Source organism: Jaculus jaculus, chromosome 3 (assembly GCF_020740685.1).
Source record: "Jaculus jaculus isolate mJacJac1 chromosome 3, mJacJac1.mat.Y.cur, whole genome shotgun sequence".
Lineage (NCBI taxonomy): Eukaryota > Metazoa > Chordata > Mammalia > Rodentia > Dipodidae > Jaculus > Jaculus jaculus.
Window position 1 is genome coordinate 94830426 of NC_059104.1, and position 26018 is coordinate 94856443.

A 26018-nucleotide genomic window follows, 5' to 3' on the forward strand; every position below is an offset into this window, starting at 1 on the left:
TCCAGACGTGTGCACCCGGTTAACATGGGTCCTAGGGAATCGAGCCTCCAACCGGGGTCCTTAGGTGTCACAGGCAAGCACTTAACTGCTAAGCCATCTCTCCAGCGCAGGCTCACAGTTTTAGAGTGTTCAGGTGATTGCCTGTCCTGTGGGCTTGGGCAGAACATCAGGGCACTGGGAGCCTATAGAGGAGGGTACTTCTTCACAGGACAGCAGGCAGGAAGCAGAGAAAGCAAATACAGGAAGGGCCAGAGCAAACTATAACTCCACAAACACACCTTCCAGTGACTTACTCCTTGAGCTGGGTCCCATCTCTTACTTTTCCCTACCTTCTGATAATGCTGTCATGTTATGAATCTATCAAGGGCTTAATCCATTGATTAGGTCAGAGTCCTCGGGAGCTAATCATCTCTGGAAGTGCTGCCACAGAAATATCCACATGCCTCAGGGGGTTTCTTAATCCAGTCAAATTGCCAATCAAAATCCGCCATCACATCATGGTCCAGAGGCTAGCAGTCTAGGGAAAGGTCTCCTCCTGGTGGGGTCAGGTGCGGACTGTCTGCGTGGTTCACAGACAGCTACCTCCTTGCTGCACATTCATATGACCTTTCCATGCACATGTGCACAGAGAGAGAGAGACTGGGAGAGGAGTGTAAGCCCACTGGGGTCTCTTCTCAGAAAAGCACTAATCCTGTTAGTTGAGCCCCAGCCTCATGACTTCCCAGGACCCTATACCTCCCAAGAGTCTATTTCCAAATACCACCATGGTGCAGATTGGAGCTTCAACATGACAGCTTTTGGGAGGGAGGCAAATATTCATTCTAAAGCCCAGGGCATTCATGTACAGGTGTGTGTGTGTGTGTGTGTGTGTGTGTGTGTGTGTTTGTGTACACGTCATGCCTTCCTGCCCGCTTGACAGTGCGAAGCCACACACCAAGGGAGCCATTTCCTTCAGCCTTGCCCTCCGCAGACTATTTCCTGGAAGCCCCATCCTTCCTCAGGCTCTGCCGTTCTTTCTTCTTCCCAGTCCTCTGCCCACCCTTGCCCAGCTTGCCACTCCAGTAGAGATCCTCCTCTGTCCTTGCTGCTGAAAGAGCTGTGTGGGCACCATGTGGCCAGCTGGCCCACCATGGTTGGCTCACTTGCCTCTGTGTGCTGAGCCTCTGGCCCCTGCGCCTCCCTGTCTCACCTTCTTCCACAGGAAGAACAGTTAGTCCGCCTTGGCTCTGACCTGCAGCTCTCCCAGGATCATCTTCTCTTTTCTGTCTAAATGAAACCAGATGAGCACTCATCTCCTGTTAGCCTGGATGCCATCTCACTGATACTAGAGAGAACAAGGTTCGTTCCCCTGTGCCTACAGGTCACGTTTGGGGAACCCTCGTTTTTCTCTTCCCTCCCCTGTCTTAATAGAGCCATAACCCGCGGGCCCGCAGTGAGAGAGGAATGCGGGCTGCTGCGTTGCTGTCAATTCTCCGTGGGGCTTATCTGCACCTTTCACACCATGTTCACTTGTCAAAAGAGCCAGGGGCTGTCTGTGACAACCAGGTTAAATAAACGCTGCCTCCTTCCACTCCCCCCAATTCCCTGTCCTGTTGCTGAGGACAGCAAGTGTCTCCCCAGCTTCCACGGATGCTGGCGTATTGTCACCTGTCCTTATTTGATTAGTGTCTCACTCAAAATGCCTGAGGCCATCTCGGCACAGAAAGAGAGCAGGAGAGAGGATCTGTCCCACCTTTACTGTCTGACAGCTGGTCCCTGGAAAAGAGGGGAGACAGGATTACAGGAAGCTCTGGACTGGGGGATAAGGAACAGGGCGAGACCAGGAAGGCAAAGAGGTGAGCCGGAGAAGCCAGGGACCAAAGGGTCCCCAACCCGGGGTCCTGGCTCCTGGCACCATGTCCAGGGTATCTAAGTATTTGTCTTCCGTCTATAGCAGTGACCTCTCCAAGTGCAGTACAGGAGGACGGAGGGGCTTCATGATGTCCCTTGGTAAGGAGAACGCTGACATCCAGGGCCTCAGTGCTTCTGCTGGTGTGGCTGGAGTATATGCTGGATTGCCACCCGCTGAGGGGCTCCTGAGGCTTTATGAGTGCAGATGCAGCACACCCGGTCAAGAGCCGTCATATGCATAGAGGACCCCAGGAAGAATTGCGGCTCTTTTCATGACCACCCATCTCCATGGCTCAAAAAACAGCTCAAAACTTACCACCTTCTTGGCAGAAAGAATGTAAGAGCCAAAGGAAGGGTAGGACTCCTTACAACATGTTCCTCCAGATACAAAATGGCCTGGATATCCATGACCTCACCATGCCTGACACTACCTACACAAGACCATCATAAGAGGAGGAAAAGATCATGACATCAAAATAAAAGTGAGACTGATTGAAATGGGGAGGGCATATGATGGAGAATGGAATTTCAAAGGGGAAGGTGGGGGGAGGGAAGGTATTACCATGGGATATTTTTTATAATCATGGAAAATGTTAATAAAAATTGAGGGCAAAAAAACTTACCACCTTCTTACACGGGCCGTGGGCGGCATACAATTGCCTCATTGAATATTCTCAGCAGTTTGATGACACACTTATTTTCATTGTCCAGATAAGGAAGCTGAGGAGCTAGGGAGATCACTGATCTGGCAAAGCGCTTGAACTCAGGTAGACACGTTCAGTGTGGTGGCCCAGTGCCTATAATCCCACCACTGAGGGGACAGAGACATAGGGATCTCTGGATCTTGCTGGCCAGCCAGCGTAGCCTAATTGGTGAGCTTCAGGACAGAGATCCTGTATCCAAAAAGAAGTGGACAGTGTTCCTAAGGATGACACCAAAGGTCATCCTTCACCCGAGGCCTCCACACATGTGCACACACTTTTAAAAAGAAAAAGGTCATGGGCTGAAAAGATGGCTTAATAGTTAACACATTTGCCTGGACCTAGATTCGATTCCCCAGTACCTACATAAGCCAGATGCATAAGGTGGCGCTTGCATTTGGAATTTGTTTGCAGTGGCTGGAGGCCCTGGCTCACCCATTTTCTCTCTGTCTCTCTCTCTCACTCTGTCTCATAAATAAGTAAATAACTAAATAATTTTTTTAAAGATCTTACAGATGAAAAAGGAGGAACACTGAAAGACAAATGACTTTCTGAAGGTGGTGTAACCAGCAAGTAGTAGAGCCCAGACTCTAAGCCACATTTTCTTATCACTCCAATACCACCTCCTTGCCTGGAGGAATAGCCAGTGTTTTGTTGCCCGGGTTAAACTTGCAAAGTATATCAAAAATAAAGCCACTGGGGCGGGGGGCTGTGCATGTAGCTAGCGGCAGGGCACTTGCCTGGCATGTACAAGTCCTGGGTCCCAGCCCCAGCGCCACAAGAAGAAAAGCAAAAACCACCACATTCGTAATGAAAAGGTAGATCTGGCCATGAACGGGTGTCTTTGCATCTGTTTACACTGGTAAGTGGTGGCGAGCTGTGCCAGCTGATGTTAGACATGGTCCCTGGTGAGCGATAGCGACAGCACGCACAGTCGCACGTACTCCCACAGTAGACTGACACGCGCACCCATATGCCAGAGCATGTCTGCGTTACCTTGCACACCCCTCCCCCCCCTGCATCCCCGGGGAATCCATTCAGATCTACTCAGCAGAGCAGGAGGAGAGGAGAAGCCACATCCGCACCACATTTCCCTTCTCACGAAAACAAAGTTTCACCCAGTGCTCCTGGGGCAGCGTCCAGACATGATCCCAGGAAAACACATCTTCCTCATGCCCAGAGCTCAGCACCGCCCCTCCCATGCCTGGGAGTGGCCAGAAGGGGCTGGGAACAGGCGCTGGGCCTGGCAGAGATACTTGGTAGAAAGGCTTAATTACGATTCTCAAAGCAGTGTTGTGGAGATGGTTTAAAGCCACCTAATTAGTGTAGGAACATATAGCCATAATTATCCAGAAATACGGCCTAATTAACCTGCAGAAAAACCAGGCCCACTGCTCAGGAATTCTGGGGACATTAGTAGTCTCTTCATATACCCAGTCTACTCTGGAGCGCAGCTTTGTGGGGGACATGAGGCTGGAGACAGAGGGAAAGAGAAAGATTGTGCTCAAAGAGGATGTAAGTGAACGCTCCAAGAAAGGGAAGCCAGAGTGACGCTTACTGAGCAGGTATCAGAAGCCAAACAGTGACACGCTCCACTTCTTTTTGTCTTTTAATGTTTTATTTATATATTATATTTGTTTGAGAGAGAGAGAGAGAAAGGAATGACATATATATATATATATATATATATATATATATATATATATATATATATGTATGTATATATATATTAGGGAGCAGGCAGAGAGAATGGGCTCACCAGAGCCTCCAGCCACTGCAGAGGAAATCCAGACACATGCGTCACCTTGTGCATCTGGCTTAAGGTGGGCCCTGGGAAATCGAACCTGGGCCCTTTGGCTTTGCAGGTAAGTGCTTTAACCACTAAGCCATCTCCCCAGCCCTGCACTCTATTTCTTTTTTTTTTTTAATTTAATAAAACTGTTTTAATTTTAAAGATTTTAATTTGCTTGTTTGGGGGGGATGGGGGGAGAGGGGGTCATGCCAGCGTCTCCTGTTGCTGCAAACAGATGCTGTCCACTTTGAATCTGGCTTTACATGGGCCTGTGCTCTATTTATTTTTTTTTAATTTTTTTTATTTTTTTTGGTTTTTCGAGGTAGGGTCTCACTCTAGCCCAGGCTGACCTTGGAACTCACTATGGAGTCTCAGGGTGGCCTGGAACTCATGGCAATCCTACCTCTGCCTCCTGAGTGCTGGGATTAAAGGCGTGCGTGCGCCACCACGCCCGGCTCTCTATTTCTTATCGAAGCCTTGGAATAAGCTTAGGAGATTGATAGTAACGTTCAGAGAGGTTTGTCAACCAGCCCAATCAGGCCCCTCCAAAGGCCATGCTCTTGTCACTCCACATTACCTTTGGTAGGTTTCGCAGGCTAAGGGGACAGACTTAATAGAGAAGAGTCTCTTTCAACTACAAGGAGACAGGTTTTTTCTTTTCTTTTCTTTTCTTTTTTATAACACTGGGGTCATTCAGGCTTCCAGAGCAGGCTCCAGCTGAATGTCTCACGCAGAAATTCTCCATCACATAGGCTGCAGTGTGAATGATGTCCTCGAGGGGGCGCAGTGCTCTGCCTGCACAACCCTTCACAAATCGCCAAGTCTCTTTCCCCTAGCCCTGGTTCTGAGCCCAGATTGTGGCCCAAAGCCAGAGAAGCCTCATCTGGGAAGCCACGTGAAGCAAGTTTTGTGTCCGGTCCTCCTCCTTTGGGGGCGACTCCCGCCCGGGGACATTCAGGTGCTAGGACGAGAGTTCGAAGCCCTCCAGGGGGCGCCCGCGAGCCAGCCGTGCGCTTCCGCCTCTCTGGCCAGCAGGTCCAGGAATATTCCAACAACGTCCTCATTCTTCGCTGATCAAAGGAACCGGGATTGAACCTGCTGTAATCATCCGTCGGGGAGTTTGCTTAAAATTCCCCTAATTACGGGAGAGCAGAAAATTGCTATGCCTCAGACTGAATAGAGAAATCGAAAGCGCCCTGCTCCCAGCTGCCTGGAGGAGCCGAGCCAGTCTGGGAACAGAGCAGCGAGGGGCCGGTGAGGATGGCAGCCAGGGGAGGGAGAGGGAGGCTCTGGGCCCGTGCCAGGAGTGGGAGAGGGAAGGAAAGGAGCTACTGCCATGGAGGTGCGGGGTGGGCTCAGTGGGCACCCACCTTCCCTGCAGGAAGGGAATAGGATCGAGGAGAGTGAGCACCCTACGTGGCAGAGGCCATATTTCTGAAAGACTGGCCCTGGCCCATGCCTCGGGCTTAGTGAAGGGTGCTGGCTCTACTGGCCTGTCTGCCAGGAGGAGGGGGGTGGACAAGAGCTGGTGGAGAAAGTCGGGGAGCAGCATGGCAGGGCAGGCTTGTGATGGGCACACCCACCTGGGCTTAGGCCCTGTTCCTGGCATTGGAAGGGTCTAGAGGGAAGAGGAGGCAGGATGCTGGGAGGTCTTCATCTGTGCGGGAAAGTGGGTGAGCTTTGCAGCAAGGGTGACATTCAAAGACCCCATGTATAGTGATGCCCTGTACACACTGTGGGCCTGAACTAGGGGAAGGTGTCACGGTGCACTGAACTGGGTAGAGTTAGAAGGGAGCTTGCTGAGCATAGCGGAAGAACCCAGGAGGAAGGGAGGGAACCCAGGAGGGAACCGTCCCAGCAGAGCCTGATTTTGCATGACCCATTGTCTAAGCAAGGCCCAGAGAGGTGAAACGACTTTTCCAAAGTCACACAGTTCATCAGTGGCGGTACTGGGGCACAGACTGGTTTTATATTCTTCTTTGCTGAGGTTAGAGGTTATGGAGACAGGGGAGCTGACCAGACATGAAAAACTAAGAGGAGGGCCTGGAGAGATGGCTTAGCGGTGAAGTGCTTGCCCATGAGGCCTAAGGACCCCGGTTCAAGGCTCGATTCCCCGGTACCCATGTAAGCCAGATGCACAAAGTGGCGCATGCATCTGGAGTTCGTTTGCAGTGGCTGGAGGCCCTGGCACGCCCATTCTCTCTCTCTGCCTCTTTCTTTCTTGGTCTGTCGCTCTCAAGTAAATACATAAAAATAAACAAAAAAATTTAAAAGAAAAAAGCTAAGAGGAAAGTCAAAGACACAGGCTGAAGTATTCTTCTGATTGCTAATCAACTTCCTGACAAATCGATACCAATACTGACTATAAAGACCAGCAGTGTTCTGAAAGGTCTTCCCTGCTCTGCTCACAAACTCCCTGGGCCCTCCAATGCCCACCCACATGCCCTACAGAGGAGAAGTGGACATGGTGCACCCCAATTCCCCAACCCCTGTCTCTCAAACTATTTCTCAGTTGCTCATGCGAGTCCCTGGTGGTTCCCAGCCTGGTTCTTTTGGGATCCAGCTGTACTATTGTGTTTTTCTTAGTCATTCTGTTGAGACTCCGGGCTGGCAAGTAAGAGAAACCCAATCCAAATAGCACTTAAACAATAAAGGCAATTTACTTAAAGGACACAGGAATGTCTCATGGCACCCAAGGGCAGAAGGGTGGCCTAGGCACTGGGAGGGTTGATATTCAGAAAAGCTACCAAGCAAAGCTTCCAGCTTGTCACAGGTCCCTTCTGCCACTCTGCACACATCAGCCTTGTTTCATTCTCTGGACAATATCAAGGCTCCAGATGAGTGTGTGAGCACAAAGGACTTCAAGACGGGGCTGGGGGCTGGAGAGCTGGCTAATGGATGAAGCTCGCAAGCTGGAGTATCCGAGTTTGATCCCCAGAGGGAAGTCATGGCAGGCTTCTGCAATCCCAGCATGCATCAGCAAGACTAGAGGCAGAGACAGGAGCATTTCCCGGAAACTCATGGCGCAGCAAAGAACAGCAGAGTGAGAATCCAGAGCAAGAACTCCTGCCTCAAATGAGGTGGACGGTGAGGACAACCCGCGAGTTGTCCTCTAACTGCCAGGCCCACGCACACACATGCTCACACACACACAAACAAAAAACAGGAGATCTTTTGTTGTTGTTGTTTTTATTTTTATTTATTTATTTGAAAGCAACAGACAGAGAGAAAGAGGCAGATAAATAGAGAATGGGCGCGCCAGGCCTCCAGCCTCTGCAAACGAACTCCAGACACATGCACCACCTTGTGCAACTGGCTTACGTGGGTCCTGGGGAATTGAGCCTCAAACCGGAGTCCTTAGGCTTCACAAGCAAGCATTTAACTGCTAAGCCATCTCTCCAGCCCCCAATAAATCATTTTTTAAAATTTTATTATGTTTTTGAGGTAGGGTCTCACTCTGGCCCAGGATGACTTGAAATTCACTATGTAGTCTCAAGGTGGCCTTGAACGCATGGTGATCCTCCTACCTATGCCTCCCGAATGCTAGGATTAAAGGCGTGTGCCACCACACCTGGCCCAATAACTCATTTTTTTTAATATTGTATTATTCATTTGCCTAAGAAAGAATGAGACCGGTGCACCAGAACCTCTTGCTACTGCAGGCATGTGCCACTTTGTGCATCTGGCTTTTTACATAGGTATTAGGGAATCAAACCCAAGCTTGTAGGCTTTGCAGGCAAGCACTTTTAACCTCTGAGCCATCTCCCCAACCCAATTAATTAAAAAAAAAAATTGCATGCAGAGACTGTCCTTAGGCCAAACCAACACGCCTACACTGGGAATCTTCTCAACCAGCGTAGCTCAACTCCGTGGAATCTGATCGCTCTGGACAGGGGGGTGGCTCATACTGGCCACCTGATTATCATAGGCCTGTGTGAGCAGGACAGATAACGGGCCAGGAGGCAAAATCCCAGCAACAGTGGTGAAGATACAACCAGGTGAGGGTTTGCTGTGTGCCAGGCACCACAGCACAAGTGGCCAGCAGTGACCAAATCATCCCTTCACCTAGAAAGCCAGACCAGAGGGGCTGAGGCTCCCTCCCAACTGTAGCCCTTGCAGAGCTGAGCTGGGCAGCAACATGCAGGTCTGAGAAAGGCTAGTCTTGGCCCAGGACGTATAGGGGAGGCAGGCCAGCCTCCTGGCTCCAGGGTGATTATGCCAGGCTGGGAAACCTGTACTTTAGGAACTTGACTATTTGCATGCTGTTTGTATTTTCTGTAATTACTTCCCTTTTGTTCTCAGTATTTATGGAAGCCCTTTGTGAAAATGCCAACGGATCCCAGCAGGGCTGAGAGGAACCAACAAAGCGCTTTGTGTCTCCCCCTGGACTCGAGGTAGAAGACCCAAGCCTTGACGCCCAGGGCTTGAGGAGGCCAGGAGGGCTGGGGAGACAACCCCCCAGGGCCTGTCTTTGACCTGGCTCCCCTCTCCCTCCTGGCTCTGGGCTCCCTTAGACAGTCTGTTGCTCTGAACCTGGCTGGCCCATTTCTGAGGCTCTATTGTAGGGACAGTCCAAGCCTCCCACTGACCCAGGCTGAGTTGCAACTCCAAAGGAAACTGTATGCCCTCAGGTTCTGAAGACTGGAATGGAAGAGGGTCTGGTCAGATCGTCACAGGGACTGACCAGGCAGGGGCACTACCCTAGGACCAGGGCATGGGAATGCCTGGGCCAGTTTTTCCCTCAGCCCTGGTCTCTCTTCAAGTTTTTTTTCAGCTTTGCACTACCTTAAAAACACAGCCTCAGAAACAAGCCAGCAGGGACTTTGGCTTCCCAAGGGTTCAGGGCATTACTGTGCAGAGAATGGAGTGCCTAGAAGATTCTGTCCCCAAGATGAGAGGTACCTTGGAGGTTTGGGGGAGGGAGGGATGTGAGTTCAAAGTGATAGAAAGGATCTGGGCTGGAGAGACGGCTTAGCGGTTAAGCGCTTGCCTGTGAAGCCTAAGGTTCGGTTCCCCAGGTCCCACGTTAGCCAGATGCACAAGGGGGTGCACGCGTCTGGAGTTCGTTTGCAGAGGCTGGAAGCCCTGGCGCGCCCATTCTCTCTCTCTCCCTCTATCTGTCTTTCTCTCTGTGTCTGTTGCTCTCAAATAAATAAATAAATAAATAATTTAAAAAAAAAAAAGAAAGAAAGGATCTGTACTAGACTCCCAGTCTTTCTGATTAAGTTATTTGTAAGCCACCTTCATATCCCTGAAGGTCTTGCCCTATCCCCTACTGTGGCCATTCCTAGCCAGATGGAGTTGCCCTGGGTGGCTGAGCAGCTCCAAGGAGGAACGAGGTGTCTGCAGACAGAACCAGCAATGACATGGGACATTAGGTGCTGATGGCTTTGTGGAGCAAGAGAATCGCAATTAAGAACATGATAGGCCCCCTCAGGGGGGCTGTCAGACAAGGATCAGGAACGAGGGTCAGCAAGCAGGGGGCTTGTACACAGCTGGAGGATGGAGTTGGCAGGGGAGCCAGGACGGGTGGGCTGCATGCCTGTACCCATGAGCCTCCTCTCAGCAAGTCTGTCCATAGCCACAGAGTCACTGCTGTCACCCAAGTGGAACACACCCCACTCCCAGTGTAGTGGTCACCTGCCTCACAATGGGGTGTGCGAACTGGGAGTTGGAAGTTAAGTGACTTGGCTCAGCCCCTAAGGCAATGGAGATGAAACTCAGGCCCAGAAGCATCCTCTTAAAGACTCAGGGCTGCCGACTGTGGCACCCTTTTCCCAGATGAGCTCTTTGCATACCAAGAGAACCAGGTCAGCACCACCCAGCCTGGACTGATGGAAGCCCTGGAGGATCCAAAGCACACCCCAATGCCCCACCAGCCATCTGGAGGACACCACTCTACCCTACCCTGGTGTGGGGAAGGCGGGACATGTGAGGCCTTCCCAGAGCAAGGGGCAGACTCAAGAAGGTGGGAGGGAGTCCCAGGGGTGCATGCGTCACCACGGCACCCAGGTCCAAGCACCTCATCTTGCTCAAACCTCCCACCGTGGGAACTCCTCCAGTCCAGCTCTGCTTTGGGCTTTGTCTTTGTCATTAAGAAACATATCCCCGGTGCTCACTTCGGCAGCACGTATACTTGACCAAGTAGGCTTTATCCCAGAGATCCAGGGATGGTTCAATATACGCAAATCTATAAACGTAATACATTATATAAATGGGATGAAGGACAAAAATCACATGATTATCTCATTAGACACAGAGAAAGCATTTGACAAAATCCAACATCCCTTCATGATAAAAGTCCTACAGAGACTGGGAATAAAAGGAACATATCTCAATATAATAAAAGCTATTTATGACAAGCCTACAGCCAACATATTACTAAATGGGGAAAAAAATGGAAGCTTTTCCACTAAAATCAGGAACAAGACAAGGGTGTCCCTGTCCCCACTTTTATTTAATATAGTACTGGAAGTCTTAGCCATAGCAATAAGGCAAGAGACACACATAAAAGGGATACAAATTGGAAAGGAAGAGATTATTTGCAGATGACATGATTCTATACATAAAGGACCCTAAAGACTCTATTAGCAAACTGTTAGAGCTGATCAAAACCTACAGCCATGTAGCAGGATACAAAATAAATACACAGAAATCAGTAGCCTTCATATATGCTAACAACAAACACACAGAGGATGAAATCAGAGAATCACTCCCATTCACAATTGCATAAAAAAAAAAAATAAAGTACCTGGGAATAAACCTAACCAAGGAAGTAAAGAATCTCTACAATGAGAACTTTAAAACACTCAAGCGAGAAATTGCAGAAGACACTAGAAAGTGGAGAAACATTCCTTATTCCTGGATTGGAAGAATCAATATTGTGAAAATGGCAATCTTACCAAAAGCAATCTACACATTTAATGCAATCCCTATCAAAATTCCAAAGGCATTCTTCATGGAAATAGAAAAAACAATCCAAAAATTCATTTGGAATCACAAAAAAACTAGAATATAAATAATACTAAGCAACAAAAATAAGGCTGGTGGTATCACCATACCTGATTTTAACCTATACTACGGAGCCATAGTAACAAAAACAGTGTGGTACTGGTATAAAAACAGACATGTAGATCAGTGGAACAGAATAGAGGACCCAGATGTAAGTCCAGGTAGCTATAGCCACCTGATATTCGATAAAAATGCCAAAAATACTCATTGGAGAAAAGACAGCCTCTTCAGCAAATGGTGTTGGGAAAACTGGGATATATATCTGCAGAAAGATGAAAATAGATTCTTCTCTCTTGCCATGCACAAGAATTAAGTCCAGATGGATTAAAGACCTTAACATCAGACCTGAAACTCTGAAACTGCTAGAGGAAAAAGTAGAGGAAACCCTTCAACATATTGGTCTTGGCAAAGACTTTCTGAATACAACCCCAATTGCTCAGGCAATAAAACCACAGATTAATCACTGGGACCTCATGAAATTACAAAGATTTTGCACTGCAAATGACACAGTGAAAAAAGCAAAGAGGATTCCTGCAGAATGGGAAAAAATCTTCACCAGCTATATATCTGATAGAGGATTAATATCTAGGATATACAAAGAACTCAAAAAGTTAAATAATAAGGAATCAAACAAGCCAATCAAAAGATGGGCTATGGGGCTGGGAAGATGGCTTAGCGCTTAAGCGCTTGCCTGTGAAGCCTCAGGACCCCGGTTCGAGGCTCGTTTCCCCAGGACCCACGTTAGCCAGATGCACAAGGGGGAGCACGCGTCTGGAGTTCATTTACAGTGGCTGGAGGCCCTGGCGTGCCCATTCTCTCTCAGTCTCTCTCTGCCTCTTTCTCTGTCTATCTCTTTCAAATAAATAAATAAATAAATAAATATAAAACAAAAATATTTAAAAAAAAAAGATGGGCTATGGAGCTAAATAGAGCATTCTCAAAGGAAGAAATACGAATATAAGCATGTAAAAAAGTGTTCTACATACTAGTTATCAGGGGAATGCAGATTAAAACTACATTGAGATTCCATCTCACTCCTGTCAGATTGGCCACCATCATGAAAACAAATGATCATAAATGTTGGCAGGGATGTGGAAAAAGAGGAACCCTTGTACACTGCTGATGGGAATGCAATCTGGTCCAGCCATTGTGGAAATCAGTGTGGAGGTTCCTAAAACAGCTAAAGATTCATCTACCATATGACCCAGCTATAGCACTCCTAGGAATATATCCTAAGGACTCATCTCATGTCCTTAAAAGTACGTGCTCAACCATGTTTATTGCTGCTCAATTTATAATAGCTGGGAAATGGAACCAGCCTAGATGTCCCTCAACTGATGAGTGGATAATGAAGATTTGGCACGTTTATACAATGGAGTTCTACTCAGTGGTAAAGAAAAATGAAAGTTATGAAATGTGCAGAAAAATGGATGGACCTGGAAAGGATTATACTAAGCGAGGTAACCCAGGGTCAGAAAGCCAAGTGCCACATGTTCTCCCTCATATGTGGATCCTAGCTACAGATGATTGGGCTTCTGCGTGAGAAGGAAAACACTTAGTAGCAGAGACCAGTAAGTTAAAAAGGAGATATAAAGGGAAGAGAAAGGAAGGGAGGAGGGTACTTAATAGGTTGGTATTGTATATATGTAAGTAGAATGATTGAGATGGGGAGGTAATATGATGGAGAATGGAATTTCAAAGGGGAAAGTGCCGGGGGGGGGGTAGGGAGGGTATTACTATGGGATATTTCTCATAATCATGGAAAATGTTAATAAAAATTGTGAAAAGAAAAAAATAAAATTAAAATTAAAAAGGAAAGAAACATATTCCTGGGCTGGAGAAATGGCTCAGTGGTTAAGGTGCTTGTTTGCAAAGCTGGAGGACCCAGGTTTGATTCCCCAGGATCCACATAAAGCAGACACACAAGGCAGTGCATCATTTGCAGCAGCTGAAGGCTCTGGAGTGTCCATTCTCTCATTCTCTCTCTCTCTCTCCCTCCCTCCTCTTTTCTCTCAAATAAATAAATAAAAATAAAATAAAATATTAGGAAACTTATCCTTATCTGTCCAAATCACAACTTCTGGCTTCCTTCCCAGCCCTGCTCATTCACATACTTCTACCATGCACCAGAGCCATCCCAAAAAGTCAGTTGACATGGGGAAGCACCCTGTACTACCTCGACCCTGGTCACACTGCACCCAGAATGACCTGTGGAGAGAGGAGGGATGCACAGATGAGGTAGGAAGTAAACTGTCGGGACCCATCTGTGGCAGGTAGTGTTGGCCCTGGCAGACAAGGGACTTTCAGAAAGAGGAGAACTCATGGGGAAAGCCTAAGTGACAAAGGAAGACTAGAAGTTAGGAAGTTCATGACTAAGTCCAGTTTGTCCCCGAATGGCTCAAATCCCTTCATTCTCACAGTCCAGACCTCAGCCATCTCAAACCTCAGCACAAATCTCGCCTCTTCCATGAAGATCTCTCAGATTTCCAACGGGGTTGTTCTTTCTCCCTTGGCCTTTATCCACACAGATTTCATGAAACTGTGCAAAGCTGGCCGGGCCTGGGCCAGGTCTTACTCAGCATCCATTGTAAGAGTCTTGTGATGGTCAATCTTCACTGTCAACTCAATTTAGGGTCACCATGGAAACATGCATCTGGGTATGTGTATATAAGTGTTTCCAGAAAGGTTTAACTGAGCGGGGAGGTCCACCATGAATGCTGGCAGCACCATCTCATGAGCTGGCATCCAGGGCTGAATAGAAAAGGCAAGCAGGGGCTGGAGAGAGGGCTTAGCAGTTAAGGCATATGCCTGTGAAGCCTAAGGACCCAGGTTCAATTCCCCAGGACCCACATAAGCCAGATGCACAAGGGGCACATGTGCTTGAAGTTCGTTTGCAGTGGCTAAAGGCCATGGCATGTCCAGTCTTTCTTTCTCTCTCCTCTTCTTGCAAATAAATAAATAAAAATAAAATTATTTTTAAAAAAGCAAGCAAGTTGAGTACCAGCATCCACTGCTCTGCTTCCTGAATATAGATGCAATGTGAACAGCTGCTTCATGCTTCTGATGCCAAGACATACCCCATAATAGACTACACCCTCAAACTGTAAGCCAAAATAAAACCTTTCCTTCCTTAAGTTGTTCCATGTCGCTTTGTCTTAGCAACAAGGACAGTAACTAATACAGGATCCATAAGTAATTATGGGAGGATGGGAGACTTATGAAGGGAAGCTCATGATGGAGAGGGACAGAGGGACATGGCTCCCATCAGGGGACGTGAGGGGACTGGGAAAACACCAGGTGAAGGGAGTATCCAGAGAGCTGGTGCCTGGCACCCGAAGTGAAGACTATGTCTCCTTCTCCAGAGTCCTGACCAATGAAGAAAGCAAAGACGGTCACCTCAGTAGCCTCTGGGCAGGCGGAGCAGCAGTACTGGCTACTGAGAGAGTAAATCTCGGGGTGCCCCTGCACCCCCGTGTGGTTTTAGTAGCCTCAGCAGCAGAAACAACTATTTTTTTTTTTGTTCATAGTATTTTTTATTTCAGATGTTCTATTTTCATCTTTATAAATTCTGTTTTTCTTAATATTCTATTTATCTCATTTTCATATTTTCCCTGCAGTTTTGAGCATATGGAGTATATTTATAATTGCTTTTGTATCCTTGCCTGCTAGTTCCATCACTTTTCTCCTTTTGCTTCTTTTTCTGGTGATTGATGTTTCTTGTAGTTGTCAGTCATATTTTTCTGCTTCTTTGCCTACCTATTAATTTTTATTAGATGATAGAGATTGCAAACTTTACAGAGTGAAGTTTTGGATTTTGTTGTATTTCTTTAAAGAGTGTTGAACTTTGAGCTGGGCATGGCGGCGCACACCTTTAATCCCAGCACTCTGGAAGCAGAGGTAGGAGGATCACCATGAGTTCGAGGCCACCCTGAAACTACATAATGAATTCCAGGTCAGCTTGGACTAGAGTGAAACCCTACCTGAAATAAAAGGGGGAAAAAAGCTTTTTTCACCACTAGGCATAGTGGTACACGCCTTTAATCCCAGCACTCTGGAAGCAGAGGTAGGAGGATCACTATGAGTTCAAGGCCATCGTGAGACTACATAGTGAATTCCAGGTCAGCCTGGAGACCCTACCTGGGGGGGGGGAGGGGGAGGAGAGGGTTGGCCTTTGTTCTTTTTTTATTTATTTATTTGTTAATTACTTAGTTTTGTACTCAGTGAATACAGTCAAATTGGTACCATTGTTAGGTTCGTCCATGTGCCCTGCCCCCTCCCCCTGTGTTGGCCTTTGTTCTGATTCACAGCTCTTTGGAAGAACTTTGACTTGTTTGAGACAAGTTCTCCGTGTGTGTGTGTGTGTGTGTGTGTGTGTGTGTGTATTCACATGTATGTTGGCATGGATGTGTATAGACGTGCATGCACATGTGTCTCATGAGGGTGAAGATCGGTATTAAGGATTCTTCAGTTGCTCTCCACCTTTTTTTTTTTTTTTTTTTGTCAAGCACAGAGCTTTTATTTTACATATTATTTCCAAAGAGGACGCTTTAAGTGAGCAGCCAACAATTTATATGAGAAAGTGTCAGCAAAGGTAACTGGCTCAAGTCCCTCTGTGTTGCCATATCTGAGCACCTTGGGTTTCCGGCTTAAGTAAAGGTAAGGCAGTAAGGATTGTGCAAACAAATCTGCGTTCTGTGATTGGGATTGGCTAATACATGCATCATACAAACGTGCAATCTGCAATGCTTTGATCTGCAACTGAAGCTTACTCAAGCAAAGTTGTGTGTGGACAGTGACAAACACATACAGAGCAACTTGGGCAGAGAGAATGGATAGACAGCGAAGTTAGCGCCCTGATCCAGAGCCCCACACATGAGCCATCCCGGGGGCAGAGCAGGCGAGGGAAGCAGCAGCCGTCTCCAGCCACCTCAAGTTCCTTCCTGCCTTCTCTCTAGGTTGAGCAGCTCCACGTCCAAGGTGAGGGTGGCATTGGGAGGGATGACACCAGGGTGGCCCGTGGCTCCATGTGCCACATCAGGGGTGCAGGTCAGCTTCGCCCTCTGCCCCAAACTCATCTGGGCAGCACCCTCTTCAAAACCTTTGATGACCTCCTGCTTGCCAATTCTGAACTTGAAAGGTTTGCTTCTGTCTCCGGATGAATCAAATTTCTTCCCATTTTGTAGCATCCCTGTATAGTGCACCACACATGTGTGACCCTTCTTGGGAAATGTCCTTCCGTCTCCCGGGGAGATGGTCTCCATCTCCTCGCCCATGTCGCGGTCCCCGCCGACCGCATTGGGGGTCCCGCAGGCGCTCGGGCCGCTCCTGTTGCCAGGGCAGCGCACCGAGCCCAGCGGCGGGAGCCGGGACCTGCGCCCCGCAGCGCCCGCCGGGCCTCCACCTTATTTTGCATCTCAGTTCAACTAGACTAGCTAGCCAGCAATCCATAGGGATCTTCCTGAGACGGGTCTTGCTATCTTTCTAGGTAGCGTAGGCTGGCCTCAAACTCATGGTCCCCTTGCCTCTACCTGCAGAGTGCTGGGATTACAGCCATATTCCACCAACTCAGCTTTACTGTAGTTCCTTTAAGATTTACATTTGAGCCCTTTTGAGGTAGATCTAGGGCAACATTTATTCTGGGGCTCAGGTAACATATTTCTGAGGACACGCTAATGTATTATATATGACAAGGTTTCTCTGCTTGCTGCTGGAAATTTAGGACTTTGAACCAGTCTTTTCCCTGTACAAACTCCAGAAATTATCCAACCCACTGCTTTTTGTTAGATAGTTTCTTTAATATTATTTAATTATTTATTTGAGAGGGTATGAGAGAGAGAGAGAGAATGGGCAAAACAGGGCCTCTGGCCACTGCAAATGAACTCCAGATGCATGCATCAGCTTGTACATCTGGCTTTATGTGGGTACTGGGGAATCAAACCTGGGTCCTCAGGCTTTGCAGGCAAGTGTCTGGACTGCTGAGCCATCTCACCAGCCCTGAGATATTTTTCTTGATGTGTGCCATATCTTCCAAATGTATAGCAATCTGTTTTCAGCCAAAGTTTTAAGGATCTTTCCATAGATTTGTGGGACTCTTTGTACGCGGGTCCTTCCTCTCCAGTATTCTCCTGAAAAATCCTAGCCTCCCAGAGAACCAATCTGTCTCAACAACTCTGCCGCACTCTGGAGTACAGCTCCTCTGCTATGCCCAGGATGTTGGCTAATCCTGGGTTGTCAACTTGATAAGATTTAGAATCCCCATGTTTGGTAGTTTGACTAGATGGCCCCCAATATTTTCAGTGTTTAATTAGTTAGTAGTTTGCATCTGCTGCCACCTGGCTGGAGGCTGTGTCACTGGGCAGATCTTAAGGTGTGATGACGGGGTTGCTATTTCAATCTAAAGATATACAAAGTGTGCCTAGCTGGAGTTCCTGAAGTGTGCTGTGCTGTGTGGCTTTTGGCTTTTAGGCTTGTGTTTCTCTGTCTGCTTGGACCTGTGAAGGCAGGCCAGCTTCTTCTGCCATTATGGAACTTCTCCTGGATCTATAAGCATCAATAAATATCCCTTCCTCCATAACTGTGCCTGGTCTGGAAGTTTATCTCAGCAAAGCTGTTTGCTACACCATGGAAATAAATTTCTGGTCATGTCTATGAGGGATTTCATTACACTTGTTGAGGTAGGAGGACCCACTGTAACTGTGGACAGCCCCATTCCATGGGCTAGATTCCTGGACTGTATAAGTGTGAGAAAGCTGGGCTGAGCATTCAGCGTTTATGGCTGTCCACCTCCACACTGTGGATGACCATGACCAGCTACCTCAAGATCCTGCCACCATTCCTCCTCTTTATGATGGACTGTGGCTTGGAACTGTGAGCTGAAATGAACCCTTTCTTCCTTGCACTGATTTTTGTTCCAGCAATGAGATATTAACTGATATACCCAGGAACTTCTTCTAGGCAGTAAACCAAGGCAATTCCACAACTATGTCAGCTATGTCCCTTCCAGGGGGAAGGGCACTGTTCTACTCTAGCTATTACCCACCATCGGAAAGGAGTTTGTTTCATACACCAGTCTGTCCAGGCTTTGATTTTCTCTAGGTGAGAATTCCCACAGCCATTAATCCACAGACAGAATGGGCGGCCTCCTGTCTGATGCATATTTCTTAAGGAAGTCTATGGCATGTCCGGGTGTGCCCTGCAATAATGCTGGCCCTCCTGCTGTAATTCAAGGGGACAGAACCTCTGCTCTCAGCAGCTGGTTTTCCAGTGGGTCAGAGCAGACAACAACAATAATGGCAAGCAAGGTAAGCAAGGTGCATTGTGGGTGATGGTTTGATCCAGGCATCCTCCATAAACTCATGCGCTCTAAATGCTTGTCGCCAGCTGGTGAAAATTTGGGAGGTAGAACCTTGCTGCAGGAGGTGTGTTTGCTGGGGGTAGGTTTTGGGGTGTTATAGCCCAGCTCCCCCTGGCCAGAATTTAGCTCCCTCTCCCTGCTGCTGTTTTCCACCTGTTGTGGTAAGGAGTGATATGCAGCCTCTGCTCTACCATCTCTCCCTGCCTTCATGACAGACTGGAAGCCGAAATAAACTGTTTCCTCCCATCGGCTGCTTTTGGTCAGGTGTTTTGTGCCAGAATACGAACAACATCATGTTAGAAAATGAAGAGTGCTATGGGAAAACTAGAGCAGAGTGAGGAAGAAGGAAAAGGCCATGCAGCACAGTGTCTCATGCTTATAACCTCAGCACTCATACTTGAGAAGCCAGAAGAGAAGAATCACTGTGAGTCCAAGGCTAGCATAGGCTACAGAGTGAGGTTAACCTGGAAGGAAGCGGGGACCCCTGAAGAGAGTCCTGCCTGGTGATACCCAGGAGTGCCCCAAGAGTTCCTTGAGCGCTAACCCTCCCACACAGAGCCTTCACCCCCCCCCCCCGCCCCAGGAGCTCATAACTGAGCCAAGCCTTTCAGAGGAGAGAGATAGTCCTTCTCTCCTCATTCCAAAAAAAATAAATAAAGTAGGAGACTACCTGCTGAATCGACCTTAGTTTTAACAGATTGTTTAAAGAGAAACAGGGAGGTAAGCTTCCTATTCCAACAGTGAGGGACCCAGGAAGGAAGGGAGGCATCACCACTCACACACATCACTCCAGGAGCCTCAAGAAGCTACATCAATGACTGTCCCCCCCCCCCGACACCAACCATGGCTAGCTCATTACTGAACACCCCGGTTCTCACTCACGACCCTGAACAAGGACATCTGCTTCCCGTGGCTCTGGATGGCTCTCTTGCCACCCTGCTATTGACATATTATCTCCCTTATTTTACCTTGCTCCTGCACACCAGGATACTGTCCTGTCTCCCAAGTCTTGCCTGGCACATTTATAGTGCCAGCCTCTTTCCACTGTGCCTCACAGCTGGCCTACAGCTCAGAGGAGTATTCCCCCCGCCCTAGACAGAAGACCCAAAAGACCTACTTAGAAAACAAGGAGCTACCTGCACGCACACTGCTGGTGTCCCAAGTCCTTTCCACTCTCACCAGAATGCTCACTCTTTCTCCTGCTCACAGTTTCCGTAGTTTTGTCCTTTGGTATTTTCCCCCACCCCTCACTCAGTTTTTCGTTGCAGGCAATTAGCCTTGGGGAGTTGTGATGAGACATGCAATGGCTCTGGGAAGGTCCTTTCTTGACCTGAGGGAGAGCAGAAATGACAGAGTCCTCCTGACCACACAGCTCCCTTGTCCTGAAACACCTTCCCCTGCTCCTTCACCCCTCGGCACTTGCTGCACCCTGTTTTCCTCACATGGTCCTGATGCCCTGCAGAAGGGACTAGGCGGGATGCTGGTCCCTTGGGAGATAAGCATTTCACTTCTACTGTCACACCTCCTGGCCCTGCCTGTGCTCCTTAAGTGATGCTCAGAGCAGTGACCAACTGATCCATAGCTCCTTTTTCTTCTGCTGCTGCAGTAAAATATGGACAGTGGGAACCACAAGAGAAATGAGGCATGAAAATTAATCTGCTTTACAATCCTCATGAATATTTAAAAGCTGATGAATATGTAACTACATTTCTTTTCTCCTCCATTAGTGTCTGCTTTTGAGTTACTCTGTAGTTCTCTTGGGTTCCTTTGGGGGTTGGTTGGCTAGACTGATTTTTAAATTGGTTTTACAGGTGCCTGTGGCTCCTGTGTTCCTTCCACCCCCAATCCTGTCAGAGAAGCTGTCCCTTTAAAAATACTCAGAAAGGAGGCTAGAGAGATGGCTCAGCGGTTAAAGTGCTTGCCTGCAGAGCCTAACGACCCAGGTATGATTGCCCAGTGCCACATAAAGCCAGATGCACAAAGTGACACATGCATCTGGAGTTCATTTGCAGTGACCACAGGCCCTGACATCTGACATGCCCATTTTCATTCTGTCTCTCTCTCTCTCTCTCTCTCTCTCTGTGTGTGTGTGTGTTTCTGTCTGTCTCTCTGTGATTGCAAATAAATAAATAAAAATTAAAGGCATAGAAAGATGATTTAGGAGTTAAGGCGCTTGCCTGTGATACCAAAAGACCCAGGTTCAACTCCACAGAACCCATGTAAGCCAAATGCACATGGTGGTTCCTTTTTATGTTTATTATTATTATTGTTAATAACATATTTTACATGGATACATCATGTGTTGGTACCCTCTTTTCCCTCATCTCTGCCCCCATTCCGTTGGGGACGCTCCACAGTGGGGTTGCAGGTATTCCCCATGGGCTTGTGGTTTATGTGTTGTGGGAGCAGCAGTCAGTTATTTTGCAGGGAGAGGAAATGCCTCTGGGCATGATGTCTCAACCTGTGGCTCTTACAATCTTTCCACCCCCGTCTTCCACAAAATTCCCTGCACCATGGTGGGTGAGTTTGCTTCTGGAGTTCATTTGCAGTGGCTAGAGACCCTGGTGCACCCATTGTCTCTCTCTTCCTCATAAATAAATAATTAATAAATAAATAAGAGCCATGTATGAAAAAAATTTAATTCAAAAATAAAATAAAATTTAAAAAAAGCGCCGGGCGTGGTGGCACACGCCTTTAATCCCAGCACTCAGGAGGCAGAGGTAGGAGGATTGCTGTGAATTCGAGGCCATCCTGAGACTACATAGTGAATTACAGGTCAGCCTGGGCTAGAGTGAGACTCTACCTCAAAAAACCAAAAAATAAAAATAAATAAATAAATAAACTCAAGAAGGCCTGACAGAGGGACACAGAGGGAAGAGGTAGGTAACCCTCCTATCCCAACACCGATAGTCCTAAGGCAAAGGGAGGTGTCTGATAATGGCATACACACCCTTTCTAGAACCCACTGGGCATGGTGGTGAGCCTACAGCCCCAGCCTCTCAGGAGGCAGGGCAGGAAAATGGCTTGAGCCCAGAAGTTCAAGACTAATGTGGAAACATACGTGATACTGTCTCAAACAGAAGAAACAAAAAAGAATAAGAACCCATTTCCCTTCTACCCTGAGCTGTGATTTCCCCTTGAAGACAGTAGCAAGCCCTGCTGCTTACTCAGCATGCACCTTTTGGGGTTCTGCTCTAGGGAAGACTTGAAAAGCCAAGAAATTAAGCAGTAAAATATTACCTTCTAGCCCGCCACAGTAGCACCAGCATATAATCTCAGCACTCAGGAGGCTGAGGAAGGAGAATCTCAAGTTCGAAGCCAGCCTGAGTCATATGGTGAGTTCCATGGCCTAGGCAACAAAGACCTTGTCTCAGAAATAAAGATGGGGCTGGAGAGATGGCTTAGCGGTTAAGCGCTTGCCTGTGAAGCCTAAGGACCCCCGTTCGAGGCTCGGTTCCCCAGGTCCCACGTTAGCCAGATGCACAAGGGGGCGCACGCGTCTGGAGTTCGTTTGCAGAGGCTGGAAGCCCTGGCGCACCCATTCTCTCTCTCTCCCTCTATCTGTCTTTCTCCCTATGTCTGTCGCTCTCAAATAAATAAATAAATAATGAACAAAAAAAATTTTTTAAAAAGATGGCTCAGTGGTTAAAGTCACTTGCTTGCAAAGTCTGATGGCCAGTGTTTGATTCACATAAAGCCAGATGCACAAAGTAGCACATGTATGTGGTATTAGCAGTGGCAAGAGGCCCTGGTGTGCTCATGCACACACTCTTCCTCTCTCGCTCGCTCTCGCTCTCTCTCAGAGATAAATATATAATAAAAATATAAAATAAATAAAAGCAAAAAGTGCTGGGGCTGGTCATGGTGGCACACACCTTTAATCCCAGCACTTGGGAGGCAGAGATAGGAGGATCACAGTGAGTTCGAGGCCACCCTGAGACTCCAGAGTGAATTACAGGTCAACCCAGCTTACAGTGAGACCCTACCTTGAAAAAAAAAAAAAACAAAGAAAAGGGGGCTGGGCATGCAGCTCAATGGTAAAATTCTTACCTAATATATAAGGCCCTGGGTTCCATCCCCAGCACAGGAGGGAAGGAAGAAGGGAGGGAAGGAAGAGAGCAAGATTTCCCACTTAGAAGAATCTGTTATTAAGATGATTATAGGAACGGGGGAGATGGCTCAGCAGCTACAGGATGGGTGTCAATTCCCCATTCCCTTTGCTTGCAAAGCCTTACATCCAGACTGGCATTAACTTATACCAGCAAAAGACTCTGCCATACACACACACACACACACACACACACACACACACACACACATACACATATGCATGTGTGTGTGCAAATAAATAACTTTTTAACAAACAAAAATAGATAATTGGGGCTGGAGAGATTACTTAGTGGTTAGGGTACTTGCCTACAAAGCTAAAGGACCCAGGTTCAATTCCCCACATAACCTAGATGCACAGGGTGGCACATGCGTCTGGAGTTCATTCGTTTGCAGTAGCTAGAAGCCCTGGTGTACCCATTCTTTCTCATTCTCTTTCTCTCTCTTTCTCTTTCAAATAAATAAATAAATAAAATTATAAATATAAAAAATAAATAATCACACAGTATCCTGTAACCATCCCCTTGCTCTGAAGGCAGACGTTATACCTAGAGCCTCCCTTTGGAATACCTAGGCTCTTTCCCTGGCCTGAGTCCTTTAGCTATTTATTGACTAACTAGATCTACCTCTGATCCAGTTAGATTGCTCTTGATTGGATCAATCCCTGAGTAGATGCACCATTGACTGAATCAAGTCTTGATTAGATAAACACTTGACAATCTTTGATTAGTCAGCTTTTGATTGGACAAAGCACCAATTAGATTAGCCAATGACTGGATCAGCCGCAGATTATACCAGGCACTGACTGAATCAACAAACAATTAGATTGGATGAGCTGTTGGCTAGATGGGACACTGACTAGATTAGCCACAGATTGGGTTTGTCCCTAATTGGATTGTCCTCTGATTGGCTCACCTGCTGATGAAGTTATCTGGTGTGACTCCTGTCCAAGGACTAAGGTCTTAGCCAGATAGAATTCCCATTAACAGTGAGGCTGCACGCTTCTGCCTGGCTAGTTTCACAAAAACCTCCTCTTCGGGCCAGTGTCCTCAGCACATTCCGTCATGTCAGCGGAGGTCTCCAGCACAGAGGTCCACAATGCATCAGCTGGGGTTAATCTGATTCAGTTCTCACTGAGGGAAATGCACTCTTCTGAGACTCCACTGGTGCAATGTGATGGTCAGAATCCCTTCCTGAGATTCCACAGAGCCTGGGGAAACAAAGGTATCCAAGTGGATGCACTTAGGATAAGTAACCAAGCTCCATAGTGAGAGGGTTCCCCCAGGGAGGGGGTGCTGTCGCCTTCAGCCCCTGGCCTCTCAGCTCAATCCCCCCCCCCCCCCGCCCAGCTACCCTGTTGGCAGGAACAAGCAAATATGTATCTTGTTAGACAAGCCCACATCTCCCTAGAACATGCAATGAGCATAATTACCCTCCCGGGAAGCGTGCAGGCTCCACCCTCTTCCCAAGCTACTGCTGGGTTTAACTGTCACTGCTTCTGCTGTAAGGCCTGGGCTTCCCTGAGCCAGGCTAAGCAGGACCAGATGGGGCCTCACAAAGCCAGCCCCGGGCCCAGAGAACTCAAATAGACACAGACCCCCACTTCTTTCCTCCCTCTCTTCCCCCACCGGTAGCCACCATTCTGAGGTCCCCTCTGTCTAGCAGTTGCCCCCACTCCGGACTCCCTGTCCTTGCTCGGACTCCTCTGCTTTGGCACCTAAGTGGGCCCTCAATGGGCCCCTCTGCTTCCAGCGGTTGACTTAAGTTGCATCTGTGCCTTGCTGTCTCACCAGAACAACCTGGGTGTGTGGCAGCGCTCGGAGATGCAAACAAAGGATGGGTCCCTTCCCCCAGGCAGGTGCAGAGCAAGAGACCTGTCACCGCCCACACACCCCCATGCCCACCTGCCTCTCAGAGAAACCTCTCCCAAACATCCCGTAGGTAAGGTGCATTTTCCTGCCCCCTCTTGTCTCACCAGGCCACCATCACCATGGTCCTCACACCACCAATGCCACCCCCCACCTCCAGAGTCTTTCCCACAGGGAAAAAGCCCACACCCCAGGAGTTCCACAGAGCTTTGTCTCCTCCGTCCGTTGTCGGTCCGCCAGACATAGCTATTTCAAGAGAGAGAGGGAGGGAGGGGAGAGAGAGAGAGACTGGAAAAGTGAACCCTGGGCCAGGAACTCCACTCCCTTACCTCATCTGCTGGTGGGACATGAGCCATAGGCTGTGACCGAAGCTGAAGATGTTTGGAGAACCCCCGAGGTACCTTCTCCTAGCTGGCCTGTCCACCCTAAGCTGCTCAGCTCTGTGTCCTTCAAGGAGTCTGCTCATGGAGAGGGTTCTGCTCCCCCTCTCACTGTGGAGGAGGGAAACCCAGTAACTCCCCTCCCAGCTCAAGGCACCTCCTCCAACCCAGGGCCTTGCCAGAATAGGTCCCCAGGCAGGACCTCTAACGGTCACACTGTCTCCTAGTGAGTCAGCCTGGGTCCTTCCACATAGTTCAAAGCGTGTTATGGGACCAGATTCTTACCCCCACTTCCCCCGCCCCCAGATTCCCTGGCCTCCCAGGGGCCTGTGGCCAAAGTCTAACTTCAGATAAGAGTCAAGCCAGATGCATTCTGCCCAGGATCTGAGGACCTCTGTATGTAGGGCAGAATCCTACAGCTCATTGCAGCCTCCCCACACAAAGCTCAGCTCTGGAGAGTGACAGCTAGAGTGGGCAGGCGGCATTGAGACAAACGGAGCTGTGATTAGGCAGCCATCAATATCTCTTAAAAGCCCATTCCCTCTAGAGCTGGCAGTTCCCTCCAGTTCCCCGCCCTCTCTGTGCAAAGCGAAGACCTCCCTTGGCAGCTCTGGGTTCTGACTTTTCCTTCCCACCCCGCTCCAGTCATACCAGCCAGATGGATTATGTCTTATTTCTCTTGGATTTGGCTGCAGGAACCAAACAGCATTTAAGGCCATTGATTGTTCAAAAGGCCAAGTGTATAATGTACCAGAAAATTAGTTTGGAATGCCCGGCAGGGGAGTCGCACTGCTCTGAGCCCAGATTTACTCTGCACTGCCTGGGCCAGGATGTGGAGAAGGGTGGAAGGAGTGGATCCGAGTCCTGGGAAGTCTTGCTCTCCACCCGGTCAAGCTAGTGTACACAGGGGAGCAA

The 26018-nt window shown here is 48.2% G+C and overlaps 1 protein-coding gene across 3 annotated transcripts in view; it reads right to left on the reverse strand.

Annotated features, from left to right (window-relative positions):
• Positions 1–25317, reverse strand: part of LOC101601944 (peptidyl-prolyl cis-trans isomerase FKBP1B-like) — a 73051-nt gene extending 47734 nt beyond the window's left edge. The window contains exons 1-3 of one of the 3 annotated variants that reach the window (XM_045146212.1): positions 25053–25317; positions 23771–24065; positions 15990–16582 (exon numbers count right to left, since the gene is read on the reverse strand). In XM_045146212.1, the coding sequence (XP_045002147.1) occupies positions 16323–16580 (258 nt within the window). In that variant the 5' untranslated portion in view covers positions 16581–16582; positions 23771–24065; positions 25053–25317 and the 3' untranslated portion in view covers positions 15990–16322. Of the gene's footprint in view, positions 1–15989; positions 16668–23770; positions 24066–25052 lie in introns of those variants that run through there. The other 2 variants (XR_006636305.1, XM_045146211.1) reach the window with 2 other exon arrangements.
• Positions 25318–26018: the final 701 nt, after the last annotated feature.